Consider the following 18,271-nt stretch of genomic DNA (forward strand, 5'->3'; position numbering starts at 1 on the left):
CTTGGCACTATACAAAGCAACCAGGACACTAATAGCCTTCATCAAGAACTCAATACAGCAGTGGAAAACAACACTAGAGGCCAACTCAAAAACAGTCACACAGGTAACTATCAAATGTGGTATATACCAAGGTGATGCACTGTCCCTGCTGCTGTTCTGCATAGGTCTGAACCCCCTCAGTCAGATCATCATAAAGAGTGGATATGGATACAGGTTCAGAAGTGGAGTTACCATCAGCCACCTCCTACACATGGATGACATCAAGCTGTATGCCAGGAATGAGCGAGACATTGAGTTGCTGATCCACATCACCAGGATCTACAGCAACGACATTGGGATGTCATTCGGACCAGACAAGTGCGGTCAAATGGTGGCAAAAAGAGGAAAGGTGGTGAGCACCAAAGGGGTTGAATTACCAGATGACAGGATAACAAACATACAGGACATGTCTGTGAATGTTCTCATTCATCCAGGTCATGGTTATCCAAAGGAGTTGAATCAAGTGCAACTGGACTTGGTATATATCTTGGTATATATACCAAGTCCAGTTGCACTTGATTCAACTCCTTTGGATGACATACAGGACAGTTACAAATACCTGGGTATTCCACGGGCAAATGGAAACCACAAGGAGGGCAGCAAGGAGGTCAGCTACAGCCAAATACCTCCAGAGAGTCAGGCAGATCCTGACGATCCAGTTAAATAGGAAGAATAAGATCCAAGCCATCAACACATTTGCCCTACCAGTCATCAGATACCCAGCTGGAATAATAAGCTGGCCAAAGGAAGAGCTAAAGGCCACAGATATCAGGACACGGAAACTCACAATGCATGGAGGGTTCCACCCGAAGTCCAGCAGCTTGAGACTGTACGATAAGCGAAAAGATGGGAGATAGTGAGTGTCAGGGCCACTATCCAGGATGAAACAAGGAACTTCCATGAGTACATCTGAAAGAGGGCCCCCCGGGATGAACTGCAGAGTGAGTACCTCAGGCAGCAGAAGACAGACAGTGCAGAGAAAGAAGAAGAGGAGGTATCATGGAAGATCAAGCCCCTCCATGGGATGTACCATCGACAGATAGAAGACGTAGCTGATATCGAGAAATCCTACTAGTGGCTAGAAAAGGCTGGACTGAAGGGCAGCACAGAGGGTCCAATCATAGCGGCACAAGAACAGGCACTCAGGACCAGATCAATTGAGGCAGGGGTCTACCATACCAGACAAGACCCAAGATGCAGGCTGTGCAAAGATGTCCCTGAGACAGTCCAGCTCTTAGTAGCAGGGTGTAATATGCTAGCTGAGATAGTGTGCAGGGATATCTGTACTGAATACAGACTGGAAGTCCCCAAGTCCAAATGGGAGACACCACCAAAGGTGGTTAAGAATGAATGGCAGAGCTAAGATCCAGATGACCAGCAGGTGCTGGCTAACCAACCAGACATTGTGGTGGTCGACAAGGAACAGAAGACAGCAGTAGTGATCGATGTAGCAATCCCAAGTGACGGCAACATCAGGAAGAAAGAGCACGAGAAGCTAGAGAAATACCAAGGGCTGAGGGAAGAACTAGATCGGATGTGGTAGGTCAAATCCACAGTAGTCCCAGTGGTAGTAGGAGCACTAGGGGTTGGGACCCCCAAACTGGGAGAGTGGCTCCAGCAGATTCCAGGAACAACATCTGAGGTCTCTGTCCAGAAGAGTGCGGTTCTAGGAACAGCTAAGATACTGCGCAGAATCCTCAAACTCCCAGGCGTCTGGTAGAGGACCCGAAAATATGAAGATAAAACAAAATTGCATTTGGCTTGATTTCTGCAAGTCCCGCCTCCTTTAGTAACTCAATCCCGTTTAGATTTTCAAAGTAACACTGCTTTTTATAAGTCACATCACATCAACACTGTAAATCGACTGAAGAAAGTGGGATCCTGAAAGTGGGATCCTCCAGAAAGTTTAGTCCAAGGTTAGCTTATGAAGGTTGAATTGGGTTTGTGGAAAGGAATAAAATACCCCCCCCCCCCCACATGTATGTCAGAATAATGTAGTTAATTCTGTTTTTCAGTTTCTCCAACGCTGGCATTTCACCAGTTTCCTTTCTTTTACCTTTTTCTTAATAAGCTATCATACCATGCATCAAAATTGCTCTCCACCACTAAAATTTTGAAATTTGTCATTCTATTTTATTATTCTTTCATACATTTTTCACTCTACTTAATGGAGGCTTTATTGTTTTTATTATTTTTATGTAGTTATTCATTTATTTATCTTTTTATCCGTGCACTTTCACTTAATGTAAAGCATATTTTATTACATTTTAATGTACTAAATGCGCTACATAAATCATATCTTTACTATGGGGAAATTGCTGAGCAGGAATTCAATATGCACTTTACATTCAAGTTTGATGATTAAGTACTATTATCCCCATGATACAAAGGATTCAAAATACTTGCGTTCGGTACAGTGTGATCTGGGAATTTATCCCATGCAGTGTTTGACGTAGGTTATATTTAACAGCAAATTATAGTGACAAGGAAGCAAACTAGAGATGCTGAAAAGCACCTCTTTTACTCGGTAATCACCACTCATAGTTCAGTTACACCTATTTAACGTGAGTATTGTTTTGTTTGTTCTGTGTAATGAACTGCCCGTAACTTAGTGTTATGGATGTGCGTTTAGTATTTGTTAGTCATTTGGAGCCGTGGGACGGACCTCGGGGCCGAACAAATATTTATACACACATGTAGAACAGTTTTACAGTTGTCTGTCTCAGTCAGAGAAACACACACACACACACACACACACACACCACTGTGTTGCATCTCCAGTGTAGTAGGTTTCTGACGTGGTCTACGGTCGTAGGTTTGCTAATTGTGTGGCGCCACGCCATTGCCGTAGAGTGGATGTGATGCTGTCATGTCCGCTCCATGGTGGGATGTATGAGATACGAAGGGTCCCTGCTCCCTCATCTGACTGGCATGCTCTCCTGATTTAGTCCAAGATAGTGAAGGCCCTGGGCTGTTCACTAGCTTGGTTGGAAACTGGATTTATCTCCCCCGACTCCCACAACACACTCCCTCTCTCCCGCTCTCTCTCTCTGTGTCTCTCTCCCTCACTTTCTCTGCCTCTCTCTCACTCTCACTCTCTGTCTCTCTCGTCTCTCTCCCCCTATCAGGCTGTGGTGGTGGTGGTGGTGGTGGTGGTCCTTTTCTGAAAGTGCAGTAGTTTATTGTGGTCACTGTGACCTGGTGCTGCGCTGTCCTGTGGGTACCCCCCCCCACACACTCACACACACTCAACCCCCCTGACCCCCCCCCCCCACACACACACACACACATCGCCCCTGTCACTGTTTGCAGGTCAGCTTAGTCAGGCCAGCAGTGAGTTGTGCAGAACTGTCAACTCACACGGGCATAGCAGTCACGTGCCAGCCCGGTGGCAGCAACACATACACACGATTAATAAAAATGCTGCTGCTACGCTTGATTTGCTTGGCCTGAAGACACACACACACACACACACACACACACACACACACACACACACACACACACACACACAAATAGAGTCATGCCAGATAGTATTGAATGTTCTCTGTGAGGACAAACCTGATCCAGTAATATGACTAACCCACATTCAGAGGCTCAGAATGATTAAATGCTACCGCTCACACACTAACACTCATTGCTCTCAGCTTTGATGCAGTATGACCACACACACACACACACACACACACACACACACACACACACACACACACACACATACACACACATAATAGTGAGTATTGAGTGTTCTCTATAAAGACAAATCTGTTTGGATAATATGGCTAACCCACATTCAGGATGATTAAACGCCACCATCCAGTCTTTGTTGCACTATGATAAAACACACACACACACACACACACACACACACACACACAATGTGAAAGAGCTTTGTTCTCTCTGTTGCACGAGACCGGCATTGCTGGACCCGACTCATGTACTGTCTCAGTAGTAACTCACATAAACACACACACTGATTTGCATGCACACACAGACACACACAAGAAGGAGTGAATGCCACTCAGGGCTAGCGGTGTGTTCGGCGCTGCCACCCTGCTGTGAGTGACACGGACAGGGTCTATTTGAAACCACTGTGAAGATTCAACTGATGACATTGATTTGCTTTGTTCTGCTCTCTGGGGACGGCGGCACAGAACAGCAGCACGGCTGATACTCTGAGAGGGGGGGGGGGGGCTTGTGCATGTAAATATCCCACAGAATGTTAATCATCCCCCGCTATACACCTTATTTTCTCTCCGCTTTACCACTTACATGCAGAATCTAATCACTCAGAATGGTGAGTGTGGGATTAGATGGCCCCTTAACAATAAGGATCCGCTATTACGTGTTGACAGTTAAGGTAGAGCGGACGTGCTTTTGACATAGCCGTTATTCACGAGTCTCCAGATGGCAACCACAAGCACAAACTTGTTAACGGTTAGAGGACTTATGCCATGTCCCTCCTCGGCCCCACCGTCACACACACACACACCATCCTTCTTTAAAATGGGAGAACTAACCGGACGCTGGTGGTCTGAAGGCTCAGATTAACAAAGGCCATTCATTACCTTTAGCTTTGCTTTTTCTCCACATCAGGACACAGCCGAGGCTGCCAAGCCAGCCAGCCAGCAGCGGGTCCTACACTGCCCCCATGAGGACAATGGTTGCAACTGGCAGGCTTTTAAATGACCATGCATGTTTAGCAGATATATATCACATAACACCACTGTACATGATGTTTGATATGATATTTACCTGGAAACATCCACAAACAGTGTATATTTCCCTGAGGTCACGTCAGAGGAGCATAACTTTGCCAAATCGCATGTTTGACATGACCCTGGAAGATTATTCCCTCTTTCTTTTTTCTGCAGATGTAGAAAAATAGAAGCATCCAACCAGGTTTTAATACTCCTGTCTACATCACTCTGCCTCCAACGGTGTTCACTGTTAAAAGCTGATAAAGGTGCAGCTCTCCTTTGTTGCAGAGGGGCACTGAATTGCTCTGTGTTGTCTCATTATGCCAGCCCGTCTGTTTCCACGGTGATTTGTCACCACGGAGACGTCCACCGTGGCAACAGCTGTCGGAGCGGCGGCTAATGATGAAGTGTGACGGGTAAAGAGTATATTTAGCTCTCCAGTCAGGTAGCCACACGACAACGCCTGGATACGGTGCCATCTGAGAAGAGGCGGAGTAGAAGGGGGGGGGTTGTTGGTATCTTCTGACCCCTGTTTGACCTTTTGAACTCCATCACCTTTCAAAGTTAAATATGTTAAGTCAGGTTCCCATGACCAGCTACGAAATTTTTTTTATTTTTCAGTCCTTGTGGGTGTGGATGACGAGATAACGGATGAAGTCAAATCAAAATAACAGAATAAATGGAGCAGAGTGGCATGAATGTGGGCGTGTCAAGTGAAAACGCTAACTGGTTGTTGTTGTTTGTGAACCAAACATCATGGCTGGTGGTTCAGTCTTGACCCCATCTGACACACACACGCGCACACACACACACACACACCTATGTTGCAGGGTCTTACAGAGCTAGTGACTGAGTGATGACGATAAACACTTTCAACATCCTGCGTTTTGTCATTCAAATCCACCAGTTCACATTCAGGCTTTCCTCTCTGCTTACCTTCCACAGGCTGGTGTGTAATTATCTGGTCTGTCCTAATTAATGCAATGCTTTTAAATATCCTGAATACGAGGAGGCATCCGTGTGGCGTGGTGGTCTATTCTGTTGCCTACCAACACAGGGATCGCTGGTTCGAATCCCCACGTTACCTCCAGCTTGGTCAGGCGTCCCTACAGACACACCTGGCCGTGTCTGCGGGTGGGAAGCTGGTTGGGGGTATGAGTCCTGGTCTAGTGCCTCCTCTGGTCGGTTGGGGTGCGGGGAACTGGGGGGAATAGTGTCATCCTCCCACGTGCTACGTTCCCCCCGGTGAAACTCCTCACTGTCAGGTGAAAAGAAGCGGCTGGTGACTCCACATGTATTGGAGGAGGCATGTGGTAGTCTGCAGCCCTCCCCGGATCAGCAGAAGGGGTGGGGCAGCGACTGGGACGGCTTGTAAGAGTGGGGGGGTGTGTGTGTGTGTATGTGTGTGGTTGTGGTGGTGGGGGGGTCCTGCATACTACTGAGTGAGATACTGCGTTTTGTGTCATACTGCACATTATACATGGATTTCAGATGTGCCTCATTTAATATCACACATTATAGTCTTATTAATTGATTAATTAATTAACTAACTTGGTCATTAATTATCTTGGTCATCAGGGAAAATCTGTGGTTCAGTTCAGTTTTTTGGTTATATCACAAAGGGCGATTTGATTGCAGCATAAAAGCATGGCATAGAAAATAGGTGGAACATAGAAAATACAATTAACATATAAATAATAAATGATAAAAACATCATTGTAAAGAGACACAAATGTAGAACTTCCTCAAAAGTCTCTGTTAAATAATTTGATTGCAGTGGCAATAAACTTGCGTTCATTCTTTTTGCACTTCAATAGACCATTGCTGGATTAAATTCGAATTAATTTGTTCAGCCCTTAACCACAGCTAAGTCTCAGAGGGCTTTTATATTTGCATAACATTTTCCAGAACAGGTAAATAGAATAAATGACATTGCACAGCGCCCCCTATCCTTCAACCGAGAGTCAAAGGTCATTGGGTCCTGTGCCTGCAAAGCTAATTACTATGCACCAAGCAGTGATAATGAGCTTTGACGCTGATATGTGGCACATGTACCTAGTACTACTGTCTTGCCCCTTTGCACTTAATATTGGGTTTTTGCGCGTTTGCAGAGTTCTTATCTCATTTATCCTTTCAATACTGTCAACCTTTATGGTCTGTAGATTTACGTGTGAGCTGGTCTGTGGTTGTCTCTCTTATATTTTTAATCCTAACTGTGCGAAAAAAATCCATTTCAAGGTACTGATCGATTTCTTGATTGACTGACCAACTACTATTTCTGCTACTACTATGTGGTATTTATAGATAAGCTCCCTTGATTTAATGTTCGATCAGAGGCCATGTGCGAGTCAACACAGTCTGGTTGTGACACTAAATCGGTTTTCTTCTCGTCCGTCTTTTCTGTCTCCCAGCGTTGGTGGTTCCTGATGGCGCCGTGGAGAAGACGGGGATTGGGGATGAGCTGGGCAGCGAGGAGGATCTGCTGTACGAGGAGTTTCGCGGCTCCGGCCACCGTTTTGGACACCCAGGCGGAGGAGGAGGAGAGCAGCTGGCTATCAATGAGGTAGGACACCTTGTAAATCCTGGAAATTTACAGATAGGTTTTCCTGTCATAGAAAACACCTGGAAAATTATAAAAATGATCATATATACTGGAAATATTATCAACATTATGGAAAATTGTTGATTTAGGTTGTGAAATTGTATTTTTACCTGCTGAGATGACATTTTAGCATCATTTTGGCTAAGATGGCATGTTCTGAGCCATAATTTTAGCCGCTGAGATTGCACATCGAGTCTGTTAAGTTTGAGCGGTATGTTGAGTGACCAGCTAGAAGTTACGCGGTCCATTTAGGGTCTGTTGAAGCTTCCAATGATAGCTGAAGATCCAGTCCAATGAACATTATATTTTGCACTAGGTTAGTTAATGTAAAGTCACCAAAATTACTACAACCGCTGCTGTTGTGAAATTGAGACTAATGCCTACAAATTGATGAGTAAGATGGTGTAATTAATTACATTAACTAATACCCTGATGTGATTGGACAGTCAGTCAAGTCATGTGTCGGGTGGTCCGTTTTGGAATAGTTGCTCTAGCAACATCTTGCGTGTTAGCGAGCTAGCTAGCCATCAATAAAGAATCTTGGGAACTCAACCTCCTGAGAACTGGCTGTGTTCAGAGCGGGGGCGCTAAGACAGATATAACAAATCAAATGTTACTTCTTACGCCAAAAGTGACTCCGGACATTAATAATTACACAATAAAAGCTGACTGAATTAAAATCAGCGGACTGGACCTTTAAAACTGACCTTCCATGAGCAACAGCTGTCATATATATCCAAGCTAAAGTTATGGAAAAAGTCCATGAAAACTCCTGGAAAACGGTTTCCTTGGAAGAGCGGGAACTCTTTTATACCGTTCTTCCTAACTGTTACAGCAGCTCTGCTTTCTCCTGCAGGAGAGAGGAGGTAAAACCAAGTGTTGGCGGTCTGTTTTTGTGGCTGCATATAGCCAGCATGGCATTTGGTGCGGCGGTACAACGACAGGCGTGAATGAAACTTATCATCAGTCTTTGTTGACTTTGGTGGCTGTGCTTTTGAATGAGTGTCCAGTGAATTGTGGGTCTGCGTGGTTTCAGAATGGGGGCGCTCTGCCCTGTTTAATTCAGAGCGAGTGAGTTGTGTTCTCTTAAATCACCCCCACTTCCTGGGTGCCGAGTAGAATAGACATAGTAGATTACCGCAAGACCTCCTGCCAAAACAATTACTGCAGCTTAGGCTTGGATCTCACGGCTCTGCGGGGATGTGGGTCACCGATTAGGGAACAAACTGAATTGTTTGATTGTTTTGTGGAAACGCTGTGAATTCCTCCACGCCTCCACCTGACTGACAAAAGCTGAGTGGCAAAGGAAGCAAGAGGCGCTGAAGTCCCTTTCTAAAGGCCGTTGCTCTCTCCAAATGTCAGCTCTTGCGGTCGTCCATTTGCCGTCTCTTTTTCGTGTAGCCTTTTGGGAAAGTGTGTCAGATGGTCGGTGTCTTAACTGATAAAACCGAGGGCGGTCTGGCGGCGGCCTCGCCTAGCCTTGACTTTATTTATAGTGTCGTCGTGTGGAGTGCGGGGAGGTGTGTCGAAGGTGTCTGGCTGGGAGAGCTGGCATTGGATCGGCTTGGGGAGCCTGGTCTGCTGCGTCCTGTGGGCCCAAGGACCACGGCCCTGACCGGAGCTGCACCCAAGAAGGAAACACCGAGGGCAGTCTGTCAGGATGTGGAAGCGGGGCAGGCTAAGCTAACTGCTAGCCCATGCAGACCGGCAGTTCTGACAGTCATCCTGGCTGACGTTCGTTCTCCTGGACAGCCTTATTTTTTTTTGTTTACTTTAGATATATGTGTTAGTTCCTGTGTGTGTTCTTGTAGTTCTTGCAGTTTTTGGATATGTGTTTTTGTCTTTGTGTTGCGCTGCTGTGGGCTGGGGAAACCATGTTTCATTTCATGTGCACAAATGCATGAAATGAAATGACTAAGTGTTTCTGATTCTGATTTAAACCTATTCCAACCACATTTGACTGGAGGGATACAAAAGGAAATAGGACGTCTGGGTAGCGTAGTGGGCTATTCCATTACCTACCAACACAGAGAGCCCGGTTCGAATCCTGGTGTTACCTCTGGCTTGGTCGGGTGTCCCTAGAGACACAATTGGCCGTGTCTGCAGGTGGGAAGCTGGATGTGGGTGTGTGTCCTGGTCACTGCACTAGCACCTCCTCTGGTCAGCCGTGGTGCCTGTTCGAGGGGAGGGGGGGTAGCGTGATCCTCCCACATGCTACGTCTCCTTGGTGAAACGCCTCACTGTCAGGTGAAAAGAAGCGGCTGGCGACTCCATATGTATCGGAGGAGCCATGTGGTAGTCTGCAGCCCTCCCTGGATCAGCAGAGGGGATGGAGCAGCGACCGGGACGGCTCGGAAGAGTGGGGTGAGTGGCCGGATACAGATGGGGAGAAAGGGGGGAGGGGAGTGAAATAAATGACTTGTTAGCTCATGGAGGACGGTGAATAAATCCAGGTCACTTGTTAACTGAACTGCAGCTACTGCAGGTGGAGGGCTGGAGGACTAGTGTGAGGTGCATTGGAAAATGGTCGTCAAAACACCGCTTTTTATTCCCACCAAACCTTTTTTTTTTCTTTTTATAATTTTCATATCCAGACTGTAATGAATGCATCATCTGACGACTTTATTCAGACCTTTAATGTGACACACAGAAGGCCATATGCCGGGACAGGACGGCGGCAGAATAACAGAGTCAACACAGCCTCAGCAGAGCACTAGAAATGGCTGTCGTCGTCTCTTGGCTGAGAAGGGCAGTAAACACAGGCCAGGCGCTGGGGATGCTGGGTTATTTGGTTGCCATGGATACCGACTACAGACTTGGGTGATGCACAAGCCCAGTGTTAAGTGCTTTTTGGAGCAGATAAATGCAATCCTCCAGCTCCCCAGCCAGTCGCATCTTCATTTAACCTTTCTTTTGGAGATATCTGTGCACAGCAGTGGTAACGACAAGAGTGAACAGCTGTGTGATTTGTGTTTGTGGTGTTTGGTGAGCATCGTATGAAAATATGAATATATAAATAATAATTAACCAGCGTCCAAATGCTATAGTAATTAGAAATACATCAGGGGTTGTACGAGAAAAGTTTAAAAAGCAAAAAGAAACCGTGTGTGTGTGTGTGTGTGTGTGTGTGTGTGTGAGTGTGTGTGTGTGTGTGCAAATGAATTTGGGAGCATGCAGGCATGCTCGTGTATGTGTTTGTTGCACATAAAAACTGCGAAATTTTCCTAGTGTCCTGTTTATTTTGTATTTATTATTCATTATCTTTGTTTTCCTGTGTGTGTGTGTGTGTGTATCCGTGTTTTAGTGTAAGAGCAAGTGTGTCATATATTATTTGGATCCACCTGCACATCCAGGTCAGCTCCACAGAGAGGTTGACCGCGAGACAAGTACAGCTCAGTGGTTTCACTAGGTCAGCCACCACAGGCTAATTAGCTAAAACAGAGGTACGATAACTGTAATACCCATAATCCACTTGGTTTTCTTCTTTGGGTGAAGTGATGACGAGGCACCTGATCTGCCTTACCTGAGAAGGAAGAAATCATTTGTGTACACACACACACACACACACACACACACACACACACACACACACACACACACACACACACACACACGTTATCCACAAACGTGCACAGGCCAAAAATGCACTTTTACCCCCCCACCTCCAACCCCCTTTTTCAGCACTTTTACAAATGAACGCCTGCAGGCAAACACACACACACACACACATTCTCACAAACCATTTCATTTGGGAGTAGTCCATTATTCTGCATGGCCAGCGCTGCTCGCTCCATCTCTCCCTCTCGCTGCACCCCCCACATATTCCCACCTCCCCCGCCCCTGCTGTGGTTGCTAGGGCCCTGCCTCAACCGTTGTGGTATCCAGGATACGCTGGCACACTCACCTCCCTGATTGGCTGCTGGCTGTGTGGAGGGGTGGGTGCATTAAATAAAAGGAAAAGAAAAAGGGGAAAAAAAGGAGAGGAAGACAGGGAAAAAAGAAGAAAAAAAAGAGAAAAGAGGGCGATCCTTTGAGGTAGACTGACGGCTGTGGCAGTGCGGTTCCAGGCGCAGCACTCAGAAAACCATTTTAGCTGGGACGTTCAGTTGAGACAGGCGGAGAGGCTGAAAGACGGAGAAACGGAGAGAGAGAGAGAGAGAGAGAGAGAGAGCGAGCAAACAGCGGGGTGGTGGGGGGCGATGGTTTGTAGGTGCGCACGGTAAAGGCAGCTGTGTGTTTGTATGTAGGCTACCCCAGCAGCCGGGAGGAAAAGAGAGAGGGGGAGTGAGAGGGAGGTCGGAGAGAGCGACAGAGACCGAGAGTACGGAGGGATCAAAACAAAAGAAGGGAACAGAGGAGAAGAGGAGGAAGGAAGGAATGAACGCGACGAAGGATGAAACCGAAGACACAGCATCGTGTTCTCCACTTCTGGTCCTGACATCCTGACAGAGAGAGAGAGTAGGAGAGAGACAGAGAGGGAGAGGGGGAGAGAGAGAAAGACAGAGAAAAAGGAAGAGAAAGAGAAACAGGGTGGACGGACTTGGTCTGGAAGGAGAGGGGGAGCGAGGTGCTGAGTCGGTGACGGAAAAAATAGAGAGAAGGAGAGAGTGTTGGACGTGCGAACACACACACACTCAGAGAGCCACGCATATACGCACCCGGCCTCCGAGGCAGGTAGGGGGCGACGCTGGGCATCGGCAAAGTGGCAGGAGAGGAAGAAGAGACGTCCGGAGCTGAGCGGAGGAGGAGAGGAGCGGTCGGGAACGGCGACAGTCGAGGAGGAGGAGGAGGAGGAAGAGGCGACGTGGTGTGGTGTGGAGGCTCGGCGCTGAGGGAAAGGCGACGGGGGAGGGGCGGCAGTGAGCAGGAGGAGGAGGAGGCGGAGGGGGGAGGCGGGGGAGGAGGCTGGATGGCGCGCGGGGGGGGCTCGGGGAGGTGGAGCAGGCAGAGGATGGGCTTCTTCCACACGCTGCTGCGCTGCAACCTCCACCCTGACACACAGAAGGTGGTGGTCTTCCTCATCATGATGCTGCTGGTCATCATCAACGTGGTGCTCATGTTCCTGCTGGCCTTCCAGTAGAGCGCACGCACGCACCTGCACACACGCATGTACAGACACACACACACACACACACACACATAGATACAAACACTCAGACACACATAACCTAACGCGCAAACAATAAAGCCACGGGCGTCACAGGAAGTGAGACGTCACATGGCAACACGTGCTCGGCATGTAGAGAGGAGGAAAATACCAGCGAAGTAAAGGGAGCGAGGGGGGGGGGAGGAGAAAAAGGACTGCCTCAGTGAACCAGGGCTGCTGTATTTGATGGGAGTCCAGGATCTCTGGAGCAGGACCCAGGTAAAGCTCGGAGAATGACTCGTCACGTGATCATTCAGTTGGACATTGGATTGTGTGTGTGTGTGTGTGTGTGTGTGTGTGTGTGTGTGTGTGTGTGTGTGTGTGTGTGTGTGTGTGTGTGTGTGCAGCCATCAGTTTGGTGACCACACCTGATCATATGGAATAATTACGGTTCAGAATCATATTTGGGGTTTCTACACTTGCAGTTTTAATGACCCCCTCTTAACCTGCATACATGCCCGTGTGTGTTACGTGTGTATGTTGGTGTGTGTGTCTGTGTGTGTATGTGTTAGTGTATGAAATGGATGCTACTAAGAGGTCTGGGGTTTAGTGTTGTGTTGTGTTGATTGGCAGGCCTGAGATTGGCCTGTCTACCAAGGACTGGCAGCTCCTACAAGCAGATCGACATACTTGTCATGGACTTTTTTTTATTATTATTTCTTACAAAAGTACTTTAAATGTACAGATTGTTAAACTCTTAAGAAGAAGAAGTACTTTATTGATCCTCATGGGGAAATGGATCCTCTGCATTTGACCCATCCTATACACACTAGGAGCAATAGGAAACCCGGGCACCAACTCCAGTTCTTTTGCCATTTCCTTGGTCAGGGGCACAACAGGAGTATTAACCCTAACATGCATGTCTGAGTTGTTGCCTCAAGTGAAGGAGTTCAAGTATCTCAGTCTTGTTCATGAGTGAGGGTAGGATGGAGCAGGAGATTGACATGTGGATTGGTGCAGCATCAGCAGTAATGTGGACGTTGTACCGGACCGTTGTGGTGAAGAGGGAGCTGAGCCGGAAGGCAAAGCTCTCAATTTACCAGTCAGTCTTCGTTCCAGCCCTCACCTATGGTCATGAGCTTTGGGTAGTGACCGAAAGGGTGAGATCACGGATACAAGCGGCTGAAATGAGTTTCCTCCGTAGGGTGTCTGGGCTCAGCCTTAGAGATAGGGTGAGGAGCTCATACATCCGGAGGGAGCTTGGCGTAGAGCCGCTGCTCCTTTGCGTTGAAAGGAGCCAGTTGAGGTGGTTCAGGCATCTGATTAGGACGCCTCCTGGGCGCCTTCCTTTGGAGGTCTACCGGACACATCCAACTGGGGGGAGACCCCGGGTTAGACCCAGAACTCGCTGGAGGGACTACATGTCCAATCTGGCCTGGGAACGCCTTGGGATCCCCCAGGAGGAGCTGGAGGGCGTTGCTGAGGCGAGGGATGTCTGGAGTGCCCTACTTAGCTTGCTGCCACCGCAACCCGACCCCGAAGAAGCAGCTGATGATGAGATGAGATGATGTGCATATAGTCAGAATATTGTCCAATAAGCTGTTGAGTCTATCAGTATATTACTTGTACTTAATAGTATCTGAGATTTCTTCTTGCTAGGGATCCCTCCTCTGTTGCTCTTCCTGAAGTTTTTTCGATGGTTTTTCCTGACAAGGTTTTTGTTATGGGGTTTTCCTCATTCGGGTCTAGGGTCCAAGGATAAAGGATGTGTTGTGTGTTGTGTACTGTTGTATATTGTACTGATTGTAAAGCCTTTCAAGGACTACCTTGTGATTTCAGGCTCAAACAGATCCCAGACCTGCTGCAGGCCAAATACACTTCAGACGGATGAGCCGGCACAGGCTGGTTTATATTGATTAATTTCTTTCGTTTATTTGGTAGGGAATGTGTCAGGTGACAGGCATGGGCACGAGTCCGTGACTACTGGGATGGCGTCCAGCGCTTTACCTGCGCCCCCGCCCATAGGGCTAGTGGTTGTGTCAGGAAGGGCATCCGACGTAAAATTTTGCCAAATCATTATGCGGCTTGACAAGACCATACGGTATCAGTCGAGGCCCAGTTAACAATGGCCGCCATTGGTGCCGCGCCCTCACAGGGTACCGATGGAAACTGTAAAAGTCGCTGTGGCGGCCCCTGAGAAACGAGGAATGAGCCGGAAGAACGACGATTTGGAAGGGAAAGTGTAATTAAATGAAGTTACGGTTCGGCAACTGATGTGTTACGAGAGCAGTTTATAGTTACAGTTTATAGCCTCTGTTAATCTCCAACGCGTGTCCCGGGTGACGCTTTTAAAGTGCAGCTCTAATTCACAGCACGTTGATATAAAAAAGGATATTCACCAAAGGTAATACGTATGTTAGAAATCATGATATTTAGCAGAAGGGGCCCGGCTACTGCCTCATATCCTCCAGTTTATTATGCGCTCTTAATATATATGCTTAGCTGCTTGCTTCGGAATTGGGGAGAGGTGAATAGGGTTCAGCCCCCCCCCCCCCAACACCAGCATGTCGAGGAACAACGGGATGCCCCGTGTGTTGACACTCGCTGTGTGCTGTTGGGATATTTTGGAAGCCGTTGTCATCTACGGTAAGAATAGCAGAGTCCGGAGACGATCTCGGAGGAGAGGCGGGATGATGTGGGCGTGTTGCCTAGCAACAGCCACATTGTCTGTCTCCCTCATGGCGATGATGGATCGATGGCAGTGAGGCAACAGATCACACACAAAAAAATAAGAATAAACCGACTTCACCTTTACCGACGCCAGACCTGCTCGCTTGTCACTTCGTCTGGACACGGCAGAGGCGGGCAAACGTTGCTAACGTTTTAGAGACTGGCCATTCTGCGCCGCAGAAACGCAGCATGGCAGAGCGACGGAGTGGTTTGCTGAGGTGTTCCAGCAGGGTTTGTGTTGTTTCTGCAGGAAACGAGAGGCTGAATGGGGAGTAATGGATGGTCCCCCAGAGCCCCGGGCAGTGTTGACGCAGTGCACTTGGCGCTGTGCGTACAACCCAGGGTGAAATATGACCACTGCAGTGTCTTCGTCAATAACACACCGGCTCCATCGCACTCCCGCTCACTCTTTTTCCTCTTCTGCATCTTTCTCTACCTCCTGCGTATCCTTTTTTCCTTCTATTGCTCTCTCCATCTATCTCTCTCCCTCCAACCCCCCCATGCCGGTGCCTGGATTCCTGTCAGGCTGCACGCCGACGTTGTCGGCGTAGTCATCAGTGTCGCTTCTCTGGGGCCCTGCTTGTTAGCTTAACTGTGTGATGGCTAAACGACTATGTGGAGTTGTGAAGTGGAAGGAAAGGGGACGAGGGCCTCGTGGAGAGCCACCGTGTCAAGCTCTGTGTGCTGAACGACACCGAGACGGGTCGCGTCGCACACGTCTTGTTCAGCCCATGTGTGCTTATACAGTTCATGTTATGCTGTACTACAGTTTTGTTTTGTTTACCTTTCCTTTCAAGGTTACTAGTGTTGATCTGCCAACAATGTGTTTTGCTATTCTTCTGGACCTTGAGGGGATTTTGATTCTCGTAATTTTTTTGAAAGGGTTTTTTTATATTTTTGCAGAAACTAGTGAAGTAGGATAGTGAAGTAGCAGACAGCAAACAAGGGGAGTGAGAGGGATGGGTCCAACACACAACAAAGGTCACTGGCTGGACTCTAACCATGCTTATGTGGCATGTGCTGTAGCCACTCGGCTACCGGGGTGCTGATTTTCTCATTACTTTTGACCTTAAACAATCACCACATCCCAAACATGGCTGCCATCATATGTGAATTTATGACATACTTTGTGTTTTAGCTTCGAACAAAAAAAAAAACATTTACTCTGTACAGTGTAACAGTAATATCTGCTAATCCACCGACCCCTGTCTGTCCAGCTGATCAGCGATGGCAGCGTGGTGTACGCCGAAGCCCTCTGGGACCACGTCACCATGGATGACCAGGAACTGGGCTTCAAGGCTGGTGATGTCATCGAAGTAGTGGATGCCACCAACAAGGAGTGGTGGTGGGGCCGGATCCTGGACAGTGAGGGCTGGTTCCCTGCCAGCTTTGTACGGGTGAGAGACACTACTGTAACTCTCTCTCTCTCACACACACTCACTCGCTCTCTCTCACACACACACTCACACCCTCTCACTCACCCGCTCTCTCACTCACCCTCACACTCACTGGCTCTCTCTCACTTGTGCTCTCTGTCTTTCTCTCTCTCCCACACACACACACACACACACTCATATGCTCCCTTACATACATGCACATATGTATCTCCTCTCTCTCTCTCTCTCTCTCTCTCTCTCTCTCTCTCTCTCTCTCTCTCTCTCTCTCTCTCTCTCTCTCTCTCTCTCTCCCCCTCCCTAACAGAAATGCTGGCCATATGGCGCTGAATTGCCCTGTTTGATTAATGACCACAACTGTTGCAATATTGGCTGTGAACCGTAGAAATGTGAAAGGGACATTTCGCTGGTTTTTATTATGGGTGTAACGGTCCATCGATCTGGATCGATGTATCGATTCAATGATCCAGTATCATAGATACAAAGTGAAGCATCGATCCATATCATCATCATCGGCGGTCACTCGGGGTCGAGTATGGCCATCCTCCCTCTGGGTCCCTCTGGGTTTTCAGGTGGGTGTAGAGGCCGATCCTGGAGCCACAAAATGGGAGGACGCCTGCATGTGACAGCTTTTTACGTGGAGAGGCTGATGTGCCTGATGTACCACACGGTCCTTAGCAGGGGGTGTCCAGAATCCAATGGCACGGAGAACCAAGACGATTGGGGACCACCCTCTGTTGCAGCCTTCGTCCACCTTCACTGCCGTTGTGACCTGGAGACATCGTCCACCAGTTCCACTGTTGAGGTCTTTGTTTGATCAGGTTTCATGTGGAACCTCCCCCTTGACCTCTCCGCCTTGGGTGACCCTACCAGGAGCCAAGCTCCGGACGGCATAGCTCTTGGGATCATTGGTACATGCGAGCTCCTCCACCATGACCAGGTGGCGATCCAGGAGAAGATCCATATCATCATCTTTAAGATAGGCCTAGGATGTGAACATTTTAAAGCTCTAAAGCACCGAGCACACAGACAGAGCCTTGAATAAACATAGATGTGCATGGTTCATGTTCATAACTGAAAGGTCACCAAGGGCAAGTTAACTGATAACATTTGCACCTAAACATGAGAAATGGGGCACTTTATAGTGAACAACCGGGGGGTCTGATTTTATTTTTATTAAAAAGGGTAGACTGAATTAGATTTATTACGAGAATCAGATTGAGTAGAGTGAATTGATTTGAAGTTGTATCGTAGCAGACTTCATGATATCCGCAAACGTATCGTTGTCCAGAGACTAGATATAATCGTATCATGATTAAATTTGGGATTCACACCCCTGGTTTTTATGTGGATGTCCAATCGGTGTTGATGGCAAATGTAGTAAATTGAAGAATTCCTCAGTGTGTGCTATGTTGACTGAAAAATCTGAGTTCTGCTGGTCATGGAGCCGTAGTGGCAGTCCCTGCATGTACCAGAATGCATTGCACGCGAATGTCTGACACCCAAACTCCAAATCCTTCCAAAACCCGTCCAGCTCATGGAGGTGGGTGTTTCTTGCGGCTCTGTGTACAAAAAACAGCGTCTAAAAACCTCCACTCTTCGATTAGAAAAACGACTTAAGTTGAATTGAATTGGGTTAGTTTTACTGACAACACATGTGCCTTCTCGCTGTATCGTGCCTGGATGCAACAAGTACAGAAAGAAGAGAGGAGGGAGTAAA

At 47.7% G+C, this 18,271-nt stretch overlaps 1 protein-coding gene across 2 annotated transcripts in view; it reads left to right on the forward strand.

Annotated features, from left to right (window-relative positions):
* LOC130129786 (rho guanine nucleotide exchange factor 4-like) overlaps positions 1-18,271 on the forward strand; it is a 75,158-nt gene that overhangs the window by 42,745 nt on the left and 14,142 nt on the right. For both annotated transcript variants that reach the window (XM_056299432.1, XM_056299433.1), the window contains exons 2-3: positions 7,151-7,302; positions 16,375-16,554. In XM_056299432.1, the coding sequence (XP_056155407.1) occupies positions 7,151-7,302; positions 16,375-16,554 (332 nt within the window). The remainder of the gene's footprint in view (positions 1-7,150; positions 7,303-16,374; positions 16,555-18,271) is intronic.

This window comes from Lampris incognitus, chromosome 19 (genome assembly GCF_029633865.1).
Source record: "Lampris incognitus isolate fLamInc1 chromosome 19, fLamInc1.hap2, whole genome shotgun sequence".
Lineage (NCBI taxonomy): Eukaryota > Metazoa > Chordata > Actinopteri > Lampriformes > Lampridae > Lampris > Lampris incognitus.